This window comes from Pseudochaenichthys georgianus, unplaced genomic scaffold (genome assembly GCF_902827115.2).
Source record: "Pseudochaenichthys georgianus unplaced genomic scaffold, fPseGeo1.2 scaffold_720_arrow_ctg1, whole genome shotgun sequence".
Classification (NCBI taxonomy): Eukaryota; Metazoa; Chordata; class Actinopteri; order Perciformes; family Channichthyidae; genus Pseudochaenichthys; species Pseudochaenichthys georgianus.
Genome location: NW_027263273.1, coordinates 1 through 24,047, shown reverse-complemented (window position 1 = coordinate 24,047; position 24,047 = coordinate 1). Strand labels below are relative to the sequence as shown.

Sequence of the window (24,047 nt, the reverse complement as noted above, 5' to 3'; positions counted from 1 at the left end):
GTAATACATAAACAAACATCCTGTGTTCAACTATTAGCAAAATGTTCTTGTTCTTAAATTCTTTAACTTGCTGTTTGAGTGCATAAAATGTGTTCGAAAGCAATGTATGGGAAAATGCGAGTGCCTGGAGGGCGCTCTCATAACGGTCAACATTTTTTGTGGAACGCTGGACACTTCTAACACTCAACGATCGCCATCTCGGCAACGTATCGGAAGCAACGCAAACCAGCAGCGATTGTTGTGCCGCGTTAAACATAGCACTAACAATGAAAAAAGTTAAACTGGTTTTTTTTCAGGCTTTAATAGCATACGAATATATTAGTTTGGAAAAGAAGCTACCGCTAATTTGTATGTCTGTATACTAGCGCAGCGGTGTGTGATTTGTGAGACAACTCTGGTCTAAATTTCACACACTGCTATGAAGTGGTTCATAGTGTAGACATGGCAGTGCATCAAGGGAATTGTCCCAATTGAAGACACATCAGTTTGAGTTGAAACTGTGCACGGCTAAAATCCTAGCAGAGTAGGTGAAGGTGAAGGTTTTAACCTTAAGGAAACACTGATAAAAACGCACTCATCTACTAGGTTGTGCAATTAAAAACATTATGGCATCCTCACAACTTTAAGTTCATTTTCTTTCATTGGATAAAAGTTACTAATTTCTTCCATTTGACATTATGTGTGCTAAAGTGTTAGCACAAACACGATGGACTAAGGACACTTTGGGCTCACGAAGCACAAAAGTGTGAGACTGTGCAAGTGTAAAACAAGAAGGTTTTACAGAGAATGGAGGTTTTTGTAGTGAGCATTCAACGGGATAAATGAGAGATGAATTATTCGCACCATGATGTGTGAGAGTGTAAACAAGTGTAGTTTTGGTGTTGTTAATTCTAATTTAATTACCACGTGAGTATTATACAAATGGTATTTTTGTGGGTACTTTTTACCACCAGTCAGCAGTTCCTCCTCTTAAAATGAGAATTCAGAGAAGCTACAAAAGAATCAAAGGTTTTGAACCTCGTCCCGTTTTGGCTCGGCGCTGCTTTTCCTACTCGGTGTCATTCCTATGCCCTGGAAGCTGTGATGATGCTCCCTCATCCGGGGTCAGAGGTCAGGAGCTGTTCACGTCCGAGGTTTTCATTATGACACTGGCGCGCATCTCGTGTGTGAGGCCGGTCGCTGCAGACTCAGAGTTCTGGCTGTAAGCTGCCGTCCAGCCATCTACTTCCCCGGTGTGGTAGCTGATGAGGGGGGTGGGGTCTCGCGTGCTGGTGACCCTGAAGTTGGGCTTGCTCGCGGTGACGAAGGTGGCCATGCCGGGGAGAGAACATGAGGGAACCCTGAGAACTGATGTGTTGTAGTCCTGCCTCCAGACTACACTGAGCCCCTAGGACAAGAAAAAAAAGAGAGAAGAAGAAGAAGAGGAGCATAAGCAAAACACAAGCAGGGCACAAAGGCTGTGGCTAATTCCTGACGCATGTTGAATGCAGAAGTGAGATTTTTTTCTTTTTTTTCTGGACATCCATTTCCCAGTTCTGTGATTTATTTGTTTCCTCTCCTTTATATATATATGATTTCAGAAGAGGTGAAAAACGGTTTTTGCCATTATAATTCTTATTTTTTAAATCCTTAAATGTCACTTTAGTAAAACAGGTGTTGTTGCAATACTCATTATGGCCACGACTTAGTTTGAACTACAAGATACATATATTGTGTGTTAAGAAATAATGTTACATGTGTTAAAGGTGCTGGATAAATGAAACGCTGCAAATACAGAACGCTTCATGTGCATGTGTTTTTGGCACATTTGTGTTGTTTTATTTGAATTGCTTTTGAAACTGCAGCTTGTTTCTCCTAACGGAAGTTTTTTGGGTACCGTAAGTCTTAAATAGTGTTAATTTAGTTGACTAAAACTATGACGAAATATGTTCGTCAACGACCTTTTTTTCCATGACGAAACGAGACGATGACGAGACGGCACCCGACGGCAGTAAACAATAACTAACAAAGCATCATGCAATATCATTGACGAAAAGTTACGAGACGAAAATGTAGTTTACTAAATAAAAACTATGCCAAAATCTCTCTTTATTTTCGTTGACGGAAAATGAGGGAGACGAAATATTATCAAAGATAACGTTACATTTCTGATAGTCAGTTTTTCTCCCAGCAGTTCCATTTCCGGTGCTGCGGCTGGGCAGCAGCTGTGTGTCTGTGCCGCCGCGGCGGTAGATTTGAATTACACCGGGCAGCGGCAAAATATGAACTGTCAGGAAGACTCGGGTCTAACTCATGGTCTAAAGGCCCTGACACACCAAGCAGTCACCAGAGGACTAGCTGACGCTGAAGTCGGCTGTTGCCTGGCCGTGTTCTCCTGCGTTTTGGCCATGTGTCGCACGGGAACACACCGCACCGACTTCAGTGCATGAGTGGCAATAACTCTCCTTACCAGCAGGCGGCGGTAGTGTGTATTCGTCATTCAAAAGAGGCAACAACCGGAAGACAGAGAAGAAGAAGAGTATATTTTCTCCGTAATATCATACAGAGCTGGCCTCTCCTGGATCAAGGTGATGAGCACGTCTTCGTTTGCATCATTCCAGATCGCCATGATGAGATGAAAATGAATAGCAGTCTGTGTGTGCCTTCTTAAATCGTTTGTTTACGTCCCTCACTTCCGCTTCGCTTCTCATGCACTGATTTGCTAGCTGAACAGCCAATCAGAGTGATTATTTGGTCCGACTACCAGACCCGATGCATGGCCGATTCAACATGTTGAATCGGCCATGCATCGGGTCTGGCAGTTCAAATAAGGCGTGTCACGGTCGACGGTGCGGGACACACCAACCTGACTACGGCGCCGCGAATGCCCGACAGCCTCTGACGGCCTCTGACTCCCAAAATCGGGTTGGTGTGTCAGGGCCTTAACTAACCTTATTTAACAGAAAACAAAATGGTAACAACAGGGCTTGGGAGTAGTGGTTGCACTCGCGTTAACCGAATACCCCCCCGTCAGCGCAAGTGATTGATAAATTGTGCACATTATAATGGATTATGACGGAAATGTTACGATCCTGCATCAAAATTATTGACAACGAAAAAGTCTAAAGCCAACACTGCTTGAGAGAAAGAAATGACGTGATATTTGGGCCCATTTTCGCTACAATGAGGCGGAGAAAAAAGCGAATGCATTGTTTTATCAGAAGGGAAGCAATGTGGCCATTACACAGCTGGTACAAACACCACAAACCTGACCAGATATTCTCTGCAAAGCTGCTTTCTTAATCATTCAACCTGTGTTTTTCATCAAATAAGGACAAGATATAATCTTATTGTGAAATACGGTTGAGTAAAATGACAAATTATTGGTTTTGGCTAGACTACTTCTATATAATCTGATGACTAAAAAAGACTCAACAGTTTTCATTGACAAAAAGTAGACTAAAATAATTAGTTTTCTTTGACTAAAATAAGACTAAAATGCTCAGACTTTTAGTCGACTAAATCTTGACTAAACTGTTTACTGTTTTAGTTGACTAAAATAAGACTAAAATGCTCAGACTTTTAATCGACTAAAACTTGACTAAATAAAAACAGGATGAAGGTGACTAAATATGACTAAAACTAAAAAGAAAATTTAACACAGGACTAAGACTAAAACTAAATAAAAAATAGCTGACGAAATTAACACTAGTCTTAAACACAGCATTCCAAAAAACTATTTGAATCAGATTTAGGTAATGGCTCACCAGATTTGTTTTTTCCTCACTGCCTCTCATGGCTTCAGTTGCTTTGTATGTGTAAAAATATAAACATTACATCTATTATATCAAATAGATGCATTCATCACCGACACCTTTTATTACAGAAAATAATCTGAATGTGAGGGAAAGTTTCTACTTTCCTTTGTACTCTCTGTCTGTTCTCTTACCACTGATAAGAGGTAGCGTGTGTGTGTTACTGTGGGTACAAGTACTACAAAAGGCCAACCTCAGATCAAACTGTTAATGTTTGACAGTTCCTGACAAGGCCCTCCCGGTTGCTCAGGGGCGCGCAACATAGTACACACACACACACACACACACACACACACACACACACACACACACACACACACACACACACACACACACACACACACACACACACACACACACACCACACACACACACACACACACACACACACACACACACACACACACACACACACACACACACACACACACACACACACACACACACACACACACACACACACACACACAACACACACACACACACACACACACACACACACACACCACACACACACACACACACACACCACACACACACACACACACACACACACACACACCACACACACACACACACACACACACACACACACACACACACACACACACACACACACACACACACACACACACACACACACACAGCAGTAGCTATGAAACAGGTAAAAACCTGTTTATCTGCAGATCAGAGCAGTTCATAATTCATTCAACACTCTCTCCTGTGTACAGTATAATGGGAGACTCACCTCTGTGTCACTGTCCGTGTCGCTGCCTGTACAAAAAACAAATATACAGAAATGCAGTTAAAACATTTGTTTTAAGGTAGATCTTTGTAAAAAAGTCACATAGTTACAGATACAAAATGAAGAGTTTGCATACATAACATTTGCACACAATTAAATAAAAGTACATGTTAAAGAAAAATATGATTTGATATTGAACCCTGACTCTACAGGCCATGGTAGCGATGGAGAAACATAAGAAAGTGGTAGAGACAAAGAAAAACTGATGGCATGATTATAACTGTAAACTGATAGAGCTCACTGGTTGGATAAGAAGAAAGGTGGATACACAACCAGATCTCAGGGTGCTAATGACTAACTATGGGGAACTGAAAGCCAATCAAGCGTTGACATTAACCAACCACTTTGGGGAATCCTGAACTAACCCTTTCAAATGCCAAAAAAGGGTGTGTGGTAGTTTTAAAGAGAGGGTAGAGGGGGGCTTCAGTTCCCCGTCAGAAGCTAGCATCGCACTAGCTTTATTGACAAAAAGCAATGGGATTCTTCCATTGGATTTTATATTGCAAGGTCTGTGACAAACACATGTTTATGATACTTATGTACCTTTTTTCAGACGTCTAACCAAAAACACATTTAAAAAAAGCAGTGACGAGCTGAACCAGTGGTGTCTATCGTTTTTTCGAAGACAGTTTATAGTCACGCCCACTTCCGCATTACGAGTTACTACAGAAGGTGCGGGTAGGTTCAGTCAGACAGTCAACCGCGCCCCCCCCCCCAATGAATTTGTCTCTCAGCGGCAGGAAGTGGAGGAATGTAGAGGGACCGCAGGGAGGAGTTGCTAATTCTTTGTAGTCTGATAAATAAAACTTCATTTATCAAATTTAGCAGCCAATATTGTTTTCCCTCCCAAGCTACAGTAGACATGAGATAACTTGAGCGAAGTTATCCTTATACATCCATGATGCTGGGGCTACGTCGATGCGTGGTTACATACATTAAACTGGGATGGTCAATTGATCGACTCAACCTGGAACTCTACTCATCCACACCACAGAACAGGAAGTGATTAGTGCATGTCAGCCAGATTAAGCTGTGTGTTGTAACAAACATCATTAACCGTGACCTAGAAAGATTCCTCTTTGTAAGATTGTAACCTCTGTGCCTTTAAATGGTAACTGTGGTCAAAACTCTGGTTATGCATATCTTTCTACAAGATTACTCTCATTTAACTAGCACATTTATGCTCTTTCTTATCACAAATTGTTGTAAAGTGTGTGTGTGTGTATGTATGTGTATGTATGTGTGTGTATATGTGTGTGTGTGTGTGTGTGTGTGTGTGTGTGTGTGTGTGTGTGTGTGTGTGTGTGTGTGTGTGTGTGTGTGTGTGTGTGTGTGTGTGTGTGTGTGTGTGTGTGTGTGTGTGTGTGTGTGTGTGTGTGTGTGTGTGTGTGTGTAGTCTCACCGCAGCATGAGGACACAGGAGAGATTTGCAGCGGGTACGAGTGGGAGGAGCTTACGGTCTGCTCCTCGTTCTCAGTGGTCACCTCGATGGTCTGACAGACGAACGGTAGCTGCTCGCTGGTGATCACATGGTCTCCTACCGAGCACTCGCTGGGTGTGATTGGACGGAAAGGCTGAAACCACTGTCGTGCTGTGAATAAATTATTGATTAAAATGACTCAAGTGTGTGGAAAATCTGGTTACAAATCTTCACAGTGATGCGAGATAAAGAGATATTCGTACGCCTTGAAAATCAAAGTGTAGTTAATACATATTCATGAAGTCATAAAACTGCTTTGACCTCCTTTAAATGTATTGCAGTTACTTGAAAAAGTAACCAATGGTTATCTTTCCATTTTTTATTTATGTTGATAGAAAAGTTCCTTAAAAAAAAGGGAAAGAGTACTGTTAACATCAATTACAAGCAATAATAACAAGCAATAATAATGCAAAAAAAAGGAAAAAACGATAAATATAGTGTCCCTTTGTTCCATAGTAAATGTATCTTCTTCATGATAATAATTCTTAAATTCTTCTAACTAGTATACGAAAACAGTCAGCAGTTACTGTATGTTCTGTGGCAGGAGATAGTTACTGAGCTAGATAATCAACAGATCGACTGAAAGTCTTTTTTCTTTACTTTCGAAGCTTCTATTGTGGTTTTTAAATTAAGCTTTCAATGTCTGTTGTCATATTTTATGACCAGTCTCGACCCTGAAATAATAGATTGTGTTATCTTGGATAAATTAATGTAATACATGATGCTGTTAGATTGCTGCTAGGCTGCTTTTTGAATGTGTAACCATTCTGTGAGGCAAGTGGAACAGCAGAGAAAACACCAACCAATAAGGATTGAAGAAAGATCCGACTACATTTTTTAAATGATTACATTTTAGCATGGTTTGAAAATAGATTTTGGATCCATTTTGCCATTGGAAAGATCATCACTTGCTAAGAGGTACTCTTCAAATAGCACTATACATGACAGAGGACTGGTAAAGTGTTATAACTAGGAGGGTAACAGAAAGTAGGTATATTTGGTTCATTCCCAAAGTTGTGACTGACCCTGCTGCTTCTTTTTTATGTCAATGCCTGTTAATGTTCTTTGGTTTTGGCTTTGTTGGTGTTAAGTGTAGGTTTGTTCTTGCATTTTTCAAAACAAAATTGTTTATGTAGATGCCAACAATGCAGCCATTTATAGAGAGGCGAAGTCTCTCCCTTTCCGGGGACCTCCATGGGACATTATTTCGGAAAAATTATGTATTGAAGTCAATGGGGAGAGAAAGATTATCTTTCGATTCCGTTTGAATTGTGCCACATATGATGTTTGGCAATTTGTTGTTTTTATCTGTTGTGATTTATTGTGATGTAATGTGTTTTTATGCGTTTAAATTACATGTACAGCACTTTGGCTCGACCAAAATCGTTTTCAAATGTGCTCTACAAATAAAATTAGATTTGATTTGATTTGAAAAGATAATTTTGCAAGTCAAAAAAATTAAAATGTGTCGTAAAACTGTGAAGTAACACTTTTTTTTGTGTGAAACCGCCTCAATGAACTACATCTCCCGTCCCGCACCACACACCAAGACGGCCGTCACGTTGGCACATTTCACTTCTTTTCTTTCAGAATGAGGCGAAAAGTATTAAAAGAGGTGAAAATCACTACAAGTCTGGGCATGTTGAGAGCTGTACATAGACAAAAGGGGAGTTAGTCGGTTCCTTAAGAGCCAGCATGCAGGATTTTTCAGTCTTATATTTCAACAGTTTTACGACAAACTGTGATTTTTTGACATGGAAATGATTTTTTTTAAGATGTGTAATTCGTGGCACAATTCAAACGGGATCGAAAGATACGTTTTCTCTCCCCATTGACATTTTCCGAAATAAGGTCCCATGGGTCGGAAGTAGATGGGCGGGAATTTCGCCTCTATAACAAAAAGAAAATCTCACATTCTCATTAGTCCATTTGTTATAACAGTTCCTCTTAATGAGTCAGTTAGTATTTTATCTTATGAGTGTTGAGAACAAAAATATTCTACATGGAAATCTACCTTTTTCTTTAAATAAATGTTGATTTTTGGGAAATGTTTGGATCATACCAATTGGTAACCATCCTAATTGGCCACCACTTCATTGATATTCTATAATTCATATAATATTAGCGTTGCCTGATCTTTACATGAAGCTTTGCACAAATACCAGCTTTAAATACTATTGAAAGATAGTAAAAAAAATCAAATAACAAAAAAGAAGCCACGAAATATGAGTAAAGAAGACAGTAGTGTGGTACCTGAGACGCTGTCGATCACTGTGAACTCTAGTGCTTCCTGCTTGATCGGAGACGGAGAACCTGCCTGCTGGGGACAGAGTGGAAGAGGAGACTAAGATTAAGAATAGACCTGTGTTAGCACATAGAAAGCAAAAACATGTAGTTAAAACCTTTAAAGTTCATTTTTACAAGCCCGTTGGAAGATAGTATCCTTTACAGAATAACTTCTAACTGAGAAGTTGAGAAACTTATATACGAGTGCAGGGCTGGAGTAATTGAACGTTAGTCAGCTTATGCTCAAGTATTCAGCTGTAACAATATAAACAGCTTATTCCCGCTAACGCCATGAAGCATTTCAGGCATGTAAACACAGAAACTGAACTGACCAGAATGTGCTGAAGAAACTTGTCAAATATGAAATAAGCTCTGTTCTGTAAATGTTGTTAAATGTTGCTTGGAATTAAGCATTTCTCACTTATATTTACAATTTGGTCCGTTTGTTATAGCAGAATGTTTAATACAGCGTATTTCTGATATGTATTAAAGATCACATGGTATTCCATATGATGGGTGTTATTGAGTTGGGACACACAGTTAGAGAGACAATGGTCGTTCTGAGTTATCAATAGATGTATTCATTTTAAGTGAGCTGACACCGAGAGTAGAGGAAGTTCAGAGAAGGCCTTAGGTTATAAAAATAGTTAACCTTTGTTAGTTAACTACTCCTAAAGATGTCATGAGACGATGACATTTAAACATATACAAGTATAGCTTTCAGAGAGAAAACATGTGACATTTGTGTGGTAGGCTGCATGATAAAATGTGTGTGCGTTAAACATGCTTAGGGAAAATGTGTGGCTATATATGCTGTACGATTGTTGCTACCGTCGGGGGGCATTTACGTGATTGGCTGCTGTGGCAGCAGGTGATGTACTTCCCATTATTGTTTGTTTGTTGCAACAACTAAATAATAATTACAGATCAGCTATATCTGTGTTTGTGTTTTATTGATTCCTCCCCGTTGTGTGAGTGCTGGATCGCCACAACATTTTGGAGGTGCCGAGATGCCCATGCTGGAGGTTGCTGTGTTCCTTCTCTGTGGGTCTCAACTCCCTTGGCCAGGCAGCCCTGAGACGGCTGTGGTAAATCTCAAGGAAGAAGAAGAAACCAGACTTGAGACTTCCACAGAAGAAATACTGACTCACAGTAAGCAGAACGTATTTGGAATGAAATTGACTTTTGAAGTTGTATTGGTTATTTTTCAAAATTGAAAAAAAAAAAAAGCAGAGGAGTGGATTTGAGGCACAGCTATGGCTGAAATCTGTTTGTTGACTGTTCTGTTTGATGGTTGTTTGTTTTGTTTGTTGGTCTCCTTTTATGTTGATCAATGTTTGTACTGTATCTGACCTCGTAGTCTGCCTGAGAAGCTAAAGGTTTGACTGAGGGGATATGATCTTTGTTAGCCGATATACATGTAATGCTGGAGGAATCACTGTATCTGACCTTGTAGTCGTGAATTCTGCCTGAGAAGATCCTAATGATTGTCTTAAGGTTCAGAGATTCATTTGGCTGAGGGGATATGATTTGCTTCGAGCCAAGTGCACATCCGGTCCGTTCGGTAATTAAGAGATTAATAAGCCCGATCTGAGTTCAGGGAGTTAAAAAGATAAAACTTGCCTGGAGACTCTGTGAATTCACTATATACAAAAGTGGAGTTTTCCATGTTTTGTCAGGCCGTAATATAATGTAGAGTCTGTGATAAAGCGCTAAATGTTTTGGTATACCATAGTTTGTTGTTAATTGTTCAAAGAAGCCCCCTTCTCCTGAAAAGGCTGAGAGCTCCAGCCGGGGTGTGTCTGTATTTGTCTGAAAGTATTTCCCCCTTTTTCCGATTCTGTAGAAGAGGAGACCCTTTGTTGTATCAGCCGTGAGAGCAGCAGTGTGTCTGTTTGCTCTTTTCTCTGATGCCTGAAAGAAGGAGTGAGTTTAAAAATAAGGAGTGAAAGATCAATGAGTGATCTGAAGTTCATGGTATTTGTCATTAACTAAGAATTGTACTTAATTATATTTCAAGGAAAAACATTATATTACATACAGTAACATTAAGGGAAAGTAAAACGAGATTTACTGAGTATATGAAGTAGCTATATTGAAATAAAAATATTTAGTTTTTTATTTTCACCTAAAAGTGAGATGTTTTGAAGAGTCTAGAGAGAGAGGAGAAGTAAGACGTTTTGAATTGTATTCCATGCCGTCATAGCAACCCATCCTATAAAATTAACCATTGTTGTTCTCTACCGTCCACCAGGCGCCTTCTTGGAGGAATTGGATCATCTCCTCTCACACATCCCTGAAACTGGCCCTCCCGCTGTACTTCAACCTCCAGACAGGGAAGATATCTGAACTAACATCTCTTTTAACCACCTTTGCTTTCTCACTGTCTCCATCCCCACCAACTCATAAAGCTGGCAATGTCCTTGATCTCATATTCTCAAGGAACTGCTCTACTTCTAACCTCTCTGTAAACCCGCTCCACACCTCCGATCACTTCTTCATTTCATTCTCTCTACCCCTTTCCAAACATAACGAACTAATCTCTTCTCATTCTGCACCTGTCCGCCGCAACCTTCGTTCCCTCTCCCCTTGCCTCATCGGTGCTCTCAGCCCTCCCTTCCTCTGACTCGTTCCAACTTCTGCCTCCAAACTCTGCTGCAGAAACTCTCCTCTCTACTCTCTCATCCTCTCTGGACTCTCTCTGTCCTCTCACATCTCGGCAGCCCCCTCCTGCTCCCTGGCTAAATGACGCACTGCGTGCTAATAGAACCATCCTTCGGGCAGCAGAGCGGAAACGGTGGAAATCGAAACACCATGATGACCTCCTAACCTATCAGGCTCTCCTCTCCTCTTTCTCTGCTTCGATCTCTCAGGCAAAAAGCACTTTCTTTCAAGATAAGATCCAATCTTCCTACTCCAATCCCAAAAAACTATTTTCCATCTTCTCCACCCTCTTGGACCCTCCCAAAGCCCCTTCCCCCTCCTCTCTTCTGTTAAGCGACTTTGTTAACCACTTTGAAAAAAAAGGTTGATGATATTCGCTCTTCTTTTTCTGACCCACCATTACTCACCGCTGGGTCACCAGATCTTCCTTTCACCCACACACTGACCTCCTTTTCCCCTCTCTCTCCAAGTGAGGTTCTTACCCTCATTATCTCTGCCCGTCCAGAGGACCACCTGTCCTCTGGACCCTATCCCTTCAAACGATCGCTCCTGATATTCTACCGTTTCTCTCCCATTTAATCAACACTTCTCTAACTTCTGGTCACTTTCCAAACACTCTCAAGGAGGCAAGAGTAAACCCTCTCCTAAAGAAACCCACTCTCAACCCGTCCAATGTTATAAACTACAGGCCTGTCTCTCTCCTCCCGTTCCTGTCTAAAACACTTGAACGCGCTGTCTTTAAACAACTCTCCTATTATCTCCATCAGAACAACCTTCTGGATCCGCACCAGTCTGGTTTCAAGGCAGGTCACTCAACAGAAACTGCCCTCCTTGCTGTCTCTGAGGAACTGCACACTGCCAAAGCAGCCTCCCTCTCCTCTGTCATCATCTTTCTGGACCCGTCTGCTGCATTCGACACGGTGAATCATCAGATCCTCCTTCGCACTCTCCAAGAACTTGGAGTTTCAGGGTCTGTACTTTCCCTCCTCACCTCATACCTCAAAGACCGTACCTACAGGGTAACTTGGAGAGGGTCCGAGTCCAACCCTTGTCTCAGGGCTCTGTTCTTGGTCCCCTCCTCTTCTCCCTGTACACAAACTCGCTCGGATCTGTCGTTAGCCCGCATGGTTTTTCATACCACTGCTACGCTGACGACACCCAATTAATTCTGTCCTTTCCCCGCTCAGAGACCCAGGTCGTCGCACGCATCTCTGCTTGTCTAGCGGACATCTCCCAGTGGATGTTTGCTCACCACCTCAAGCTCAACAAGACTGAACTGCTTTTCCTTCTGGGAAAAGATTGTCCCACTCTTGACCTAACAATCAACATCGGCACCTCTATTGTTTCCCCGACTCAGACTGCAAGGAATCTGGGTGTGACCCTAGATAACAAACTGTCCGCTGCTGCACATACACGCTTTACAACATCCGGAGGATACGTCCCCAGCTGACCCAGAAAGCAACGCAGGTTCTGGCCCAGGCTCTCGTCATCTCACGCCTAGACTACTGCAACTCCCTCCTGGCTGGTCTACCTGTATGTGCCATCCGACCTCTGCAGCTCATCCAGAATACAGCGGCTCGCCTGGTCTTCAACCTTCCTAAATTCTCCCACACCATGCCGCTCCTCCGCTCCCTTCACTGGCTTCTGGTAACTGCTAGAATCCACTTCAAGACAATGGTACTTGCGTACCATGCTGCGAATGGATCTTGCCCTTCCTACATCCAGGACATGGTTAAACTGTACACCCCAGCACGTGCACTCCGCTCTGCATCAGCCAAACAGCTCGCTGCACCCGCACTGCGAGGGGGACCCAAGTTCCCATCAGCAAAAACACGTGGGTTTGTTATCCTGGCTCCAAAATGGTGGAATGAGCTCCCCATTGAAATCAGGACAGCAGACAGCTTGCACATCTTCCGGGGCAGACTGAAAACTCATCTCTTTCGACTCCACTTCGAGCGATAGAATTATTAACAAAGCACCTATATACTAATAAAGGACTGGCTTATCTAAAGCCAGTTGAGTAGCACTTGAAATGTTTTAGCTCTATGAAACCTGATGTACTTACACTGAACAAAAATATAAATGCAACACTTTTGTTTTTGCTCCCATTTTTCATGAGATACTTCATCAAAGATCTAAAACATTTTCTATATACACAAAATAACCATTTCTCTCAAATATTGTTCACAAATCTGAAAAAATCTGTGATAGTGAGCACTTCTCCTTTGCCGAGATAATCCATCCCACCTCACAGGTGTGGCATATCAAGATGCTGGTTAGACAGCATGATTATTGTACAGGTGTGCCTTAGGCTGGCCACAATAAAAGGCCACTCTGAAACGTGCAGTTTTTATTCATTGGGGGGGTCTGGGGGGGTCCGAAAACCAGTCAGTATCTGGTGTGACCACCATTTCCCTCACGCAGTGCAACACATCTCCTTCGCATAGAGTTGATCAGGTTGTTGATTGTGGCCTGTGGAATGTTGGTCCACTCCTCTTCAATGGCTGTGCGAAGTTGCTGGAACACGCTGTCGTATACGCCAATCCAGAGCATCCCAAACATGCTCAATGGGTGACATGTCCGGTGAGTATGCTGTGCAGTGCTTCTCAAAGTGTGGTCCGCGGACCAATGGTGGTCCATGAGCGCCCCCTAGTGGTCCGTGAGTATATTGGTAAAATTTCACATTTGAAATAAATTAATCTATTTAACTTTTCCGCATTCTCGCGGGAATATCTCCGCAATGGAGCTAGCTTAAGTTTCAATTGCATGATATAGCCCAGGGCAACACCTTCGTCACACATGTTGCCACTTGTTTGTCCCATTTTCAGGCGATTTGTAATCAGTTCTCGAAAAACGATGTGTTTTTTTGGACATTTGTGGAGTTAGGTGTCTGCGAGTGTTTTTTAATTGATCCTTGGTATGAAAAAGTTTGAGAAACACTGCTGTATATGATTCTGTTTCTTCAAGTTTGTATTTTGTTGGTCGACACGCACTTATTGTAAGTCGCTTTGGATAAAAGCGTCAGCTAAATGCAATGTAATGTTGAAGAGTCTAGAGAGAGTAAAGGTTATATACTTATATATACTACTATTCAGGAAAATGTTCCTATGGTTTACTGTTTTATGAGTAACATAAAATAAAAATATATTTACTAGATATAAGAACAACATGCTTATCTAGAAAGTTGCTATTAACCAGTTTCAGCTGCAACTATCCTATCTTTATTCTAAAGAGAACAAACGTTGAATTTACAATTAATATTAAGAAAGTTCACAATTTATACCATTATAGACCGGTTTGGATTAATAGGGCGTGTCTGTCATAAACATTCATGCTTAGATGGAATAAAGTGTTGAGATGTTCTCAAGAGTGGGAGTTTTCACAATGCCTTTTTTTTGTTTTTATTGAAACAATTGAGTGATAAGGAAAGAAAACTGTTCCGGGATGATTTATTTTGGTTTTAGCTTTAGTAATGAAGATTACATTTAGTGAGGAAACTTCTCCATCAATAATTCCTTTAAGGGTTCCAAAAGTATTTTCATTAACTGAAATTAGATTACTTGTTTTTTCAAATATAGCGCTGAATACAGTTAGTTTTTGTATCCTGTTACAACCTAACCATGCTTGTAACACAAAACTTAGATAAACAATTTGAAAATGGATAGAATAAGCAAGAAGATAAAATATGAATCTATAGTGGTTAGGAGGGTTTCCTTGTTTGCTCATTTTGACTTAGAACTGAAGTAAAGGAGAATGAAGACCTTTTTGGTTTTCAAATTTAAAGAAGATTTTAAAGATGATGTTTATTTTATTTTCCTGACTAAAACTTTAAAGCAGGACGTTAACTAGACAAAGAGATTTTACAATGTAGTTTTACTACTTTTAATGAAGTAAAGAATCTGGTTCGTTTGTTTTAACATTCACATGTTTCAGCATTCCTGACCATATAGACACTCAGCCATTTCATTTTATAACCCGTTGGGGGAGAGATTTAAATTGAGTTTTTCTCTAGTAGCTGATTTGCTGTGATTACAGCAACATTGGATAGCTATACACCACCTTTGGTGTACTCTGAATCAGTGTGTTGGTGAAATGTTGCTCACTACAGAAACAGAAGAAGTGTGCAAAGAACGCATCTCTGAGGAGGTTGACATTTTGCTTGTGCGACATTGTCAAGGCAACAGTGGTGTGAAGAGGAACTGCAGTTTTTGGGGATTCTTACTGTGCAGAGGACAACGTGTGTCTGCTGATTGTACCACATTGATCCAGAGGTTCCACCCCTCTGGACATCCCAGTGCCACAAGAGTTTCCTTGATCCAACTGACTACAGCTGCAGAGGACAACCATACTTGCCAACCCTCCCGATTTTCGCGGGAGACTCCCGATTTCATTGCCCTCTCCCGGTTTCCTCCCGGGGTCATATTTCTCCCGCATTTCTCCCGATTTCTGACCAAATGACATTTACTCAAGACTGTTTCCACTCGGACTTTAATATAGCTACACAATTGTTTGGTTTCCATGGTAGCACGTCTCTTTAGTTGCGCGCGCAACTGAAAGAGGGTGAGGAAGATAGTCACAGAAAACAGAACAAGAATCGACAACTCTACCCTCTGCTCACTCCTTTCCTGTAAAATACAGGTCCAGCCCACACTATGCTCCATCAAGGACGGTGCTACTGGCCGCAAAGCATTGCACTTACAACTACAATAAGCATGTTAATGTTAATCTAATACAGCTCCGGCGATCCACTAGCACCCCCCACCGCGGTGGTTTTGAAATGCTCCCGATTTCTGAGGTCTCAAGGTTGGCAAGTATGAGGACAACAAATCACTGACTGTTCTCATGACAAGATCTTGAGACAGGCTTGTCTCAGACTGGTCAGATTCTGAAGAAATTATGCAATGATTTGACAGCATAACTGTGCAAGAGTTTTCCAGAGGGTGGTGGAGAACATTATGCTTAGTGTTTAAGAAAAGACGCTGCTTGTTTAACGATAGTCTTGAATACTGAAAAGATTAAAGTTTAATATCTTTGTTTAGCATATACATCTGATTATTATGTCACACATAATAATCTTGACATATAAACTAGCTATGGGTAAAACGTGTGGTCGTTATACCATTGTCATCATGAACTAAAAATAAATAGGGAAATAGTATCTGGTTAAAGATGAACGGATTTGATATCCTAGAGAGGGTTAGTTATATTGTGATAACTTCACAAATTATTTACGAATGTATTTTGAAGAACAAATGGCAAAGACACAAGTCCAATTTTGTTTTGTTTTTAGATTAAATTGTCCATTACCAAAACTGTTCACCTTAGGTCTAGATTTCGACTTTGATAGTAAAGGAGTATTTAGGCTTATTTTTATATATCTGACATTTTTTAAACATGTTGGCTATTTCCTAGATGGAGAGATGGCATTACTCTCCATTTGTTAAGAACATTTCTGAAGATTGAATATTTGTTCCATTTCTAATATTCCTATTTAAAAACGTAATTTTAGAGTAAGGAAGGCTGATGCTGAACATGGAAAAATGTGTTAGTGGTCTGCATGTCGTAAACAAAAAAGGCTTTGTTTGTTCAATCACCAGTTAAATCTGTAACAGTGATAATGATCGATTTGGCTAAAGCTTAGTTTAACATACTGATGAAACATTATGAGGTATGTTCACTTCTAAGGGTAAACAAATTGATAAAATGATTATTGTTATTCATTAAATTGGAATATTAATTAAAAAGGCCGTTATCCGCAGGTTCACTTAGGAATGCCTTGCATGAACATTTGTCAGGCTTTGTGTTTCCTTGGGGCAGTACATTAATAAAGTGTATTGATCATTTGTTTGTTTAACATCTGAAGAAAATTGTGCTGCTAACACGGGGAAAACTTTGTTGCATTGTTTGACATCAACACAATGATGTCACTGATTAAAAACTCCAGCTGGTAGAATATCAAAGTGCACTACTATAGGACATGAGATCTCGAGACTGACTTAGACTTTGCAAAGACTGAATGAATGTGAATTGATTTGTCAATACCTGACTGTTACAGTAACACTGACCCACCAAACGAAAAAGGTGATTTGGCAATGGTTTTCTGACTATGCCATATTAGTTTAACCATCGTGAGACATGATGCATGAACTTTGTATGACTCTGCATGATCCCTGCATGGCTTGATGACTATGTAACTTGATTTTTAACATTGCTGATTCTTTTTGACAGGAGAAAGTTTTCCTGATGAGTCATAGGACTTTGAAATAACATTGTATGTGAAGATGGGTACTCTGAAGTATCTTATTTGGAAAACATGATCTGTATGGTTTGGAGGACAATGTTTCCAGGAGGGGTATAATGGGTTTATTATTTCTTCTGTGAGACATTGGTTTCAGATGTCTTTTGATTCTTGTCACATGAATCTTTTAACCCTCATATGATCCAGAGGGCAAATTAAACTTGTCACCTAAAACACTTTTTTCCCACATGGTCAAGCTCATGGTCAGCAAGGGAGGTGGTGGCGAAGTCCATAGGGACTTGGCTTGGCAACTGGAAGGTCACCAGTTCAAGTCCCGGAAAGACCAAGTGCTACCGAGGTGTCCCTGAGCAAGTCACCGTTCCCTAGACTGCTCCCCGGGCGCCGTACATAATGGCAGCCCACTGCTCCTAACACTAGGATGGGTCAAATGCAGAGAAACCGTTTTGTTACATGGTACCTGTACATAAGTTGAATCTATCTATCTATCTATATATATATATCTCTTGATTGGGTTCTGCTAAGACGTATGATTAAATGTATTGCTCAAAGTTGGGATCTGATTGGCTTCAGCACCATGGCTGAACAATGTTGCAGATGTTTGTTGTGTGCTTAGGAAATTGCGGGTAAGTAAAAACACAACACAAACAACATTTGATGGTTTCAAGAAGTTAAAAAATGATAGACAAGACTCTAAGACCTAGTGGTCGACTGTAGGCTGTTAACCCAGAATGCAAGTGCTGTTTTCTACCCAGGTCAAAGCTGTTTTTCCCCTTCCTTTTCTTGAGGAGGGAAGATGGATAATTATGAGGCAGACTGGAGTGTCAATGAAGGCAGCTGGATGACTTCCAGCTATACTTTTACTGCTATTGTCTTATGGGTTTGGGTCAACACGAAGAACAAAACCCAAAACTTCTGAGATGATTTAACCTGTTAAGCCCCAAGGTCCCCGTCGGCGGGGACTCTGTTTTTTTTTTCACGACACTGTGTCAGGGGATCTTAATATTTAAGAACCTATTAATGTGTTATACCAGCATCTAAATGACCCTTTAGCGAAAAATGCTAACGGACATTGGCACAGAACTCAAGATAAAAGTACCCTTATTACTTATCGTAGCTGCACATACAAGATATCCGATTAAAGCTGAGGTTCCACAGATTATTTAGGTATATAGTATCATCACTGAGTGATCCGAACTCGCGACAGGGGAAGCAAACACAGACATCACAACACGTACCTTTACGGAGCTTCTAGGGAGATCGTCTCACCGTAGCTGTCAATCTGATCAAAAGACGTGTTCAATGGCATTAAACCGAGAAAATACGCGGCTGAATCGGTTAATCCATAGGTTTTTAACGTCTCTGTATAAAAAAATGTTTTCATTTATAATCCATAATTCCATTTTTATGTAAAAATCGGAGAGCAAAAGTTAGCTGCTAATGGTAGCCACCAGAGTGGCTGCTGCTTCCGGTCTTGGCTATGCAGCAGTCTAACACACACACATTACCAAATAAGGACTATGTGGTAGTTCCCCTCGATTCCATTGGCTCTGACGGTTAGAAAGACATGGCACATGTCAAAATCCAGCAAGGGGGGCCAGAGATATGGAAAATCCACCCAAATGGCCCCAGAAGAGGTTTTCTTTTGCTAAATCTGTCTAAAAAGGTCAAATATCACTTGTTTTGCATCAATCTTGATACAGGGTACTTATTATATGTTGTACTTTGGTATCCTAAAGCTTTTAGTCTACTAACCCATCATCCAAGGTTAGTTTTCACTAGAAGTACAACATATTTTTTGGACGGACACTATAATTTACAGTTTTTTTACCATGTTCAATCTGAATTTTCTTTAAAATAAAAAACATCTAGATCTCTCTCTCTCAAATGTTGTGTTCATGTACCTCTTTACTCCTTTTTGGCTTCCCCTCCTTGTCGGTCTTCTTCTTTTCCACTTAAATATACAGAAAGAATAAAAACGTTCAGTAACTGAGCCACAATATAAATGGAAAGAGTATTGATTCAATAAATATAGAATTATGAACAAGTTTATAGGAGAAACAGATCAAATCTAGAAAAGTGATTGTGCTCACCTTTCTTCATCATCCTCTCGGAGGAGGAGAGCATCTTGTACACTCTGAATGCGTTGGTTCCCTTCTTGATGCTTTTGTCCTTCACCTCCTCGATGTCCGGCAGACTGTTCATGGCGCAGCGGAAGTTCGCCTTCCACGTCTTCGGGTCAGGGCGGTCTATGCCGATCTGATATTTACCTGCACACAAACACAGAGAACTTACCATATTTTCCCAGGTATATAATTATTCATGTCTCATTTTATTTAGATATTATCCAGCTTGCATTCTTCTACTGTTTTGCAAAGAAATACAGAAAATTAGAGGAATGTACTTTTTTTGTGATGGCCGATTGTGGAGGAAGACACCTCAAACAATCACCTTAAATAAACTATCACACTCTTATTTAGTTTGATAACATGGTATGACCAGAGCTTTTTGTTGCTCAGCAGTAAATGAATACACTTGATAGAATCAGTTCACTTATTGTTCAGCAGACTAAATATGGCTAGTGAGTATAATATCACCAACAGTCTCCAGCTGATAGCTTTAAGTACTGTAGGAGATTTTAGCTTCCTTTCTGAAGTGTAGAGCTGAATATTCCCCACTGATATTTCTGCAGGGTGACAGAGCGGTTGCTGTTAAGGCCCTGACACACCAGGCCAAAATCGGCCGTTTTCGTTAGTCGGACGACGAAGCGTGCCCTGTCACCCAAACTCAAATTTGGTGTGTCCCGCACCGTCGGCCGTGACACGCCTTATTTGGCCTTTCATGGCCGTGCGTCGGCCACAGGCAGTCGGACAAAGAAATCACTCTGATTGGCTCTTCAGCTAGCGAATCAGTGCATGAGAAGCGAAACGGTTGCTTGAGAATGTCTTCCATAAGCAACACTCCAATGGCTGATAGCTCCAGTACCGCACGAAACACGTTTTCGATGGACGAGTGAAAATGGAACGCGCACGCTATTTGTTGTTTGTTTAGATCACGCAGTCTGTTCTTCTTCTCTGTCTTCCGGTTGTTGCCTCTTTTGAATGACGAATACACACTACCGCCCAGAGTTCCCTTTAGAATATTTTTCGCCGGTCAACATGTCCGTTAAAGTTTAAATCTTCCGGACAAAATGAGAAAAGTGCCGGTCAAAGGTCTTCTTTGTTATTTATTGTGCTTTAAAACAAATTGATATGATTCGATATTAAACAAACTAATTAGAGCAGTCGATTACCTACATTATTCAAAAGTGAACAGTAATTTACAATAACACGGGAATAATAAACAGAGCGCTCTCCCTCTCCTGACAGCCCGTCAGTATCATGCAGCTCGCGGATCCAGTAATGAGTGACCCGACAGTAAAACTAAACATATCTATAGCTAGTTACGGTAGTTTGAGAGGTCATTAAAGTGTGTGTTGTCCGCTCACCGCTGCAGGTGATCATGCAGAGCTGCGTGTCGACTTGTCAGCAGCAGCTGATCTCTCTCTCCCGTCAGATTAGACTTCACTCGCGTTTATGTCCATATCGATCAGATCTAATTAGTTCTAGCTAATGATAGGACTACCTGCTTATTAAAAGACACCTAAACAATAAGCGTCGCTATGCAACCGGGTGAGGCAGCAAAGTATAGTGCAGTATTATGCATTTGTTTACATGCCCACCGGAACCCTGTGGCATTACCTGTTGGTAATGTTGATCTGTTGATCAACGCACAATCAACCCATACAGGACATCTCTTTCTCCCCATTAGACATTAGAATTGACTATTCTTGTCTGTCACATACTCTTTTGTCTGTCACATAAATGGCGCAATTTGCGCAACTGATGTTTGTTTGTTTAGTTAATGACGGACATTTTAGGGCTGCACAATTGATACAAATGTGTATCCCAGTCGCATCGTGGCGCCATATCCCAAACACACCAAGCGCAATATTTGGTAAAGGTAAAATAATTCAAACTACCCGGGTGGGTATAATGAAGCAGAAGAGACATACAAAGAATATTCTAGAGACTTGATGTGAATTATAAATGATCAATCCTTCTAATGTGGCGAATCAAATCACGTTCTGTGTCCCTACTGATTGAGACACGTGATCATTGTGATTTCTTTCTTACAAATGTCCCGCAAATTAAAGGTTTCACTGATTTTAGACAGAACTGGTGTGGTGTCTAGCCGTATGACCATGTCAACCACTGAAAAGGAGAAGCACAGTGTGTGTGTGTGTGTGTGTGTGTGTGTTACAGGTGTGTGTGTGTGTGTGGTGTGTGTGTGTGTGTGTGTGTGTGTGTTACAGGTGTGTATGGCCCATCTCATGAAGAGCGGAGCGTCTTTCTCCAGGTCCCAGCCGTGACGCGCTGCATGCATCCACGGGATCTGGAATATCCGCTTTTCCTACACACATTTACATTCTGTCAGCTATTGAACTATAATATAAAAGTGTGTGTGTTTCTTTGTGTGTGTGAAAGTGTATACTTACTTTGTGGACCCATTTGAGTCCCGGTATCTGGCAGGAGTCGATCTGTTCCTCCAGCCACGGCCGCATCCTCATTCTCTCTGTGGGCATCGTCTCCTGCGAGCACACACACATTGACACATAAACTGGTATGTTGGAGCCAGTTTTTTGTTTCTTTGTGAAAAGGTCAAATAAGATTGTCATCTCGTGGGGACTTCTGTAGTCAAGGGACTATAACACAACAAAAATCCCACTGCACCAGCCTTTAAGACACAGGTATGGGCAACATGTGTGGAAGACACCGTCGACACAAAGTTTCTAACCCCTTTAATTACGTAATCATCTTTGCCTCTTCCGTATTTGACTTGTTTGACTATTGTAAAGGCCTATTTTCCTTGCTGAAGAGTAGACATTTTTTATTAAAGCAGCAGCCTTATGCTTTTCATGGTTTTCTCTTTCCTGTAGTGTGTCATATAGATTTGTGTTCATGTAAATGGTCAGAAAAGATAAAGTATTTTCCAAACTTTGACGACTTTGTACGGACCCTAAGGAACGGTTGTTATTATTACAGCAATAGAAAACATGTGTGTGTACCGCCTCTGTGAGCAAAATGAAGGAGAGAGTTGAGTTCCTTTTATCTGCGGTTGTAAAGATAAGACTCCTGCCAAGTTCATGACAGTCAACTTGCACTATCAAAACCACAGCCACATACCGTCTGAAAAGAAAACATAGTAAATAACATATTTTAGAAGATGAGACAAAAGGGACCAGAGAAAGAACTAAAAGATTAATAAATATGGCATGTTTATTTGGGAGCAAATTATGAAAAATTTGATTTAAGAGCGCAGTTATGTTCCCTGCAGAGTGATGTGTTCAAAGTCCGGCAGTGAGCTGACACTCCCTGGTGCACACGGTGCACTGAGCCTCCTGACGTGAGACTGAGCTCCACAACAGGGTGACATGGCACCGCGTCAAATAATACGCATTAGCCGTTAATAACCGCAGGGGTTTGAACATCCACCGTACAGTAGAGACAGGTTAACTGTCTTCAATCAGAGACATTCATTCTGGACCACAGGGGTAAACCCTGTTAAAACATGAAATAGTTCAAATAGTGTATGTTATGGTATTTAAATGTGTTAGGTAAATAGTTAGATTGCGGAAACATGTTTTTGAGTGCACAATTAGTGATATTTAGTACTATTTTGTTCAAGCTATGCACCAGTAGCTTGCAAATGTAATTATTATTATTTTAAGTTCAAATATGATTTTGAAGAGTGTTCCCACATGACTTGCCCTGCTTATACATGTATAAATATACAGTATATGAATTACACATTTCATTTCCTAAATGTCAACTAAAGCACGTGTAAGTTGCAGTACATGACACTTTAGATGTATTCAAAGGTCGAAGAAGTAGTCAAATTTGCACTTAAGTAGTAGTCCTACCATCAAAATATTACTCAAGTATATTTTGATGGTAATACTTTTGTATATTTACTTAAGGTATACTTGTGAATTTATTCAGTGTTGATGATTGTTTATCATTAATATATATCTGCAAAGTAAGTAAATGTACTACATGATGATGTAGTAGAGTATAAGTACAATATTTACCTTTGACTGTAGTTGAGTAGAAGTGCAATATTTACCTCTGAATTGTAGCGGATTAGAAGTTCAAAGAAGCATAATGGAAATACTCAAGTAAAGTACCTCAAAATAGAGCTTAAGTACAGTCCTTGAGTAAAAGTACTAAGTTCCTTAACACGACTAGCTGTAGTGTATTTAAAAAAAACATCTCTGATTTACTAACACATGCACAAAGTCCTGAATGCAACATACATTTGGTCACATAATTTTACTCGCATAACTAAATACAAACCAAAATACCTTTAAAATATGACATTTGCAACCAAGTGTCCTTTTGATTCATGTTAGCAAGTGTTAGTAATTGCCATATTATATATGATATTTGACTTTAGGTAAGTGTTAGCAGCAGGTTTGTTAGGTATTAAAGTTGGATTTGGCAGTGGCGTTAAGTCAAGAGTTAACAGTGCTCTGTTGGTCTGCTATCTGCCAGCGTGCTGACCCCAAAACATGCGTGTCAAAAGTGAAAATAAATCCCATACCTCGTCAACAAACGGCAGAGAGAGAAAAACTACAGTACCACTTCACTTACACAGGGGGCCGGCAGCCGTCATGTCGTCCTGCGGGAAGTCAGTAGCGTTAACATGCGGAAATAAGATGTT

General features: G+C 40.7%; 1 protein-coding gene and 1 long non-coding RNA gene across 3 annotated transcripts; both read right to left on the bottom strand.

Moving 5' to 3' along the window:
* Positions 1–911: 911 nt before the first annotated feature.
* Positions 912–20,128, bottom strand: LOC117444065 (interferon regulatory factor 2-like). Its single transcript, XM_034079780.1, has 7 exons — positions 20,095–20,128; positions 19,379–19,555; positions 19,190–19,239; positions 8,333–8,399; positions 6,002–6,190; positions 4,543–4,568; positions 912–1,387 (listed from the first exon to the last, which is right to left on the bottom strand). The coding sequence occupies exons 1-7, from the start codon at positions 20,126–20,128 to the stop codon at positions 1,112–1,114; spliced, it is 819 nt and encodes a 272-aa protein (XP_033935671.1). The 3' UTR covers positions 912–1,111.
* A 1,518-nt stretch (positions 20,129–21,646) lies between these two features.
* LOC117444066 (uncharacterized) lies at positions 21,647–24,042 on the bottom strand. Of its 2 annotated transcripts, none has more exons than XR_004551742.2 (3): positions 23,978–24,042; positions 21,823–21,915; positions 21,647–21,737 (listed from the first exon to the last, which is right to left on the bottom strand). It is a non-coding gene; the product is annotated as an uncharacterized lncRNA (long non-coding RNA). The 2 variants fall into 2 exon arrangements; XR_011643026.1 differs by lacking the exon at positions 23,978–24,042 and adding an exon at positions 23,689–23,862.
* Between the last annotated feature and the right edge of the window lie 5 nt (positions 24,043–24,047).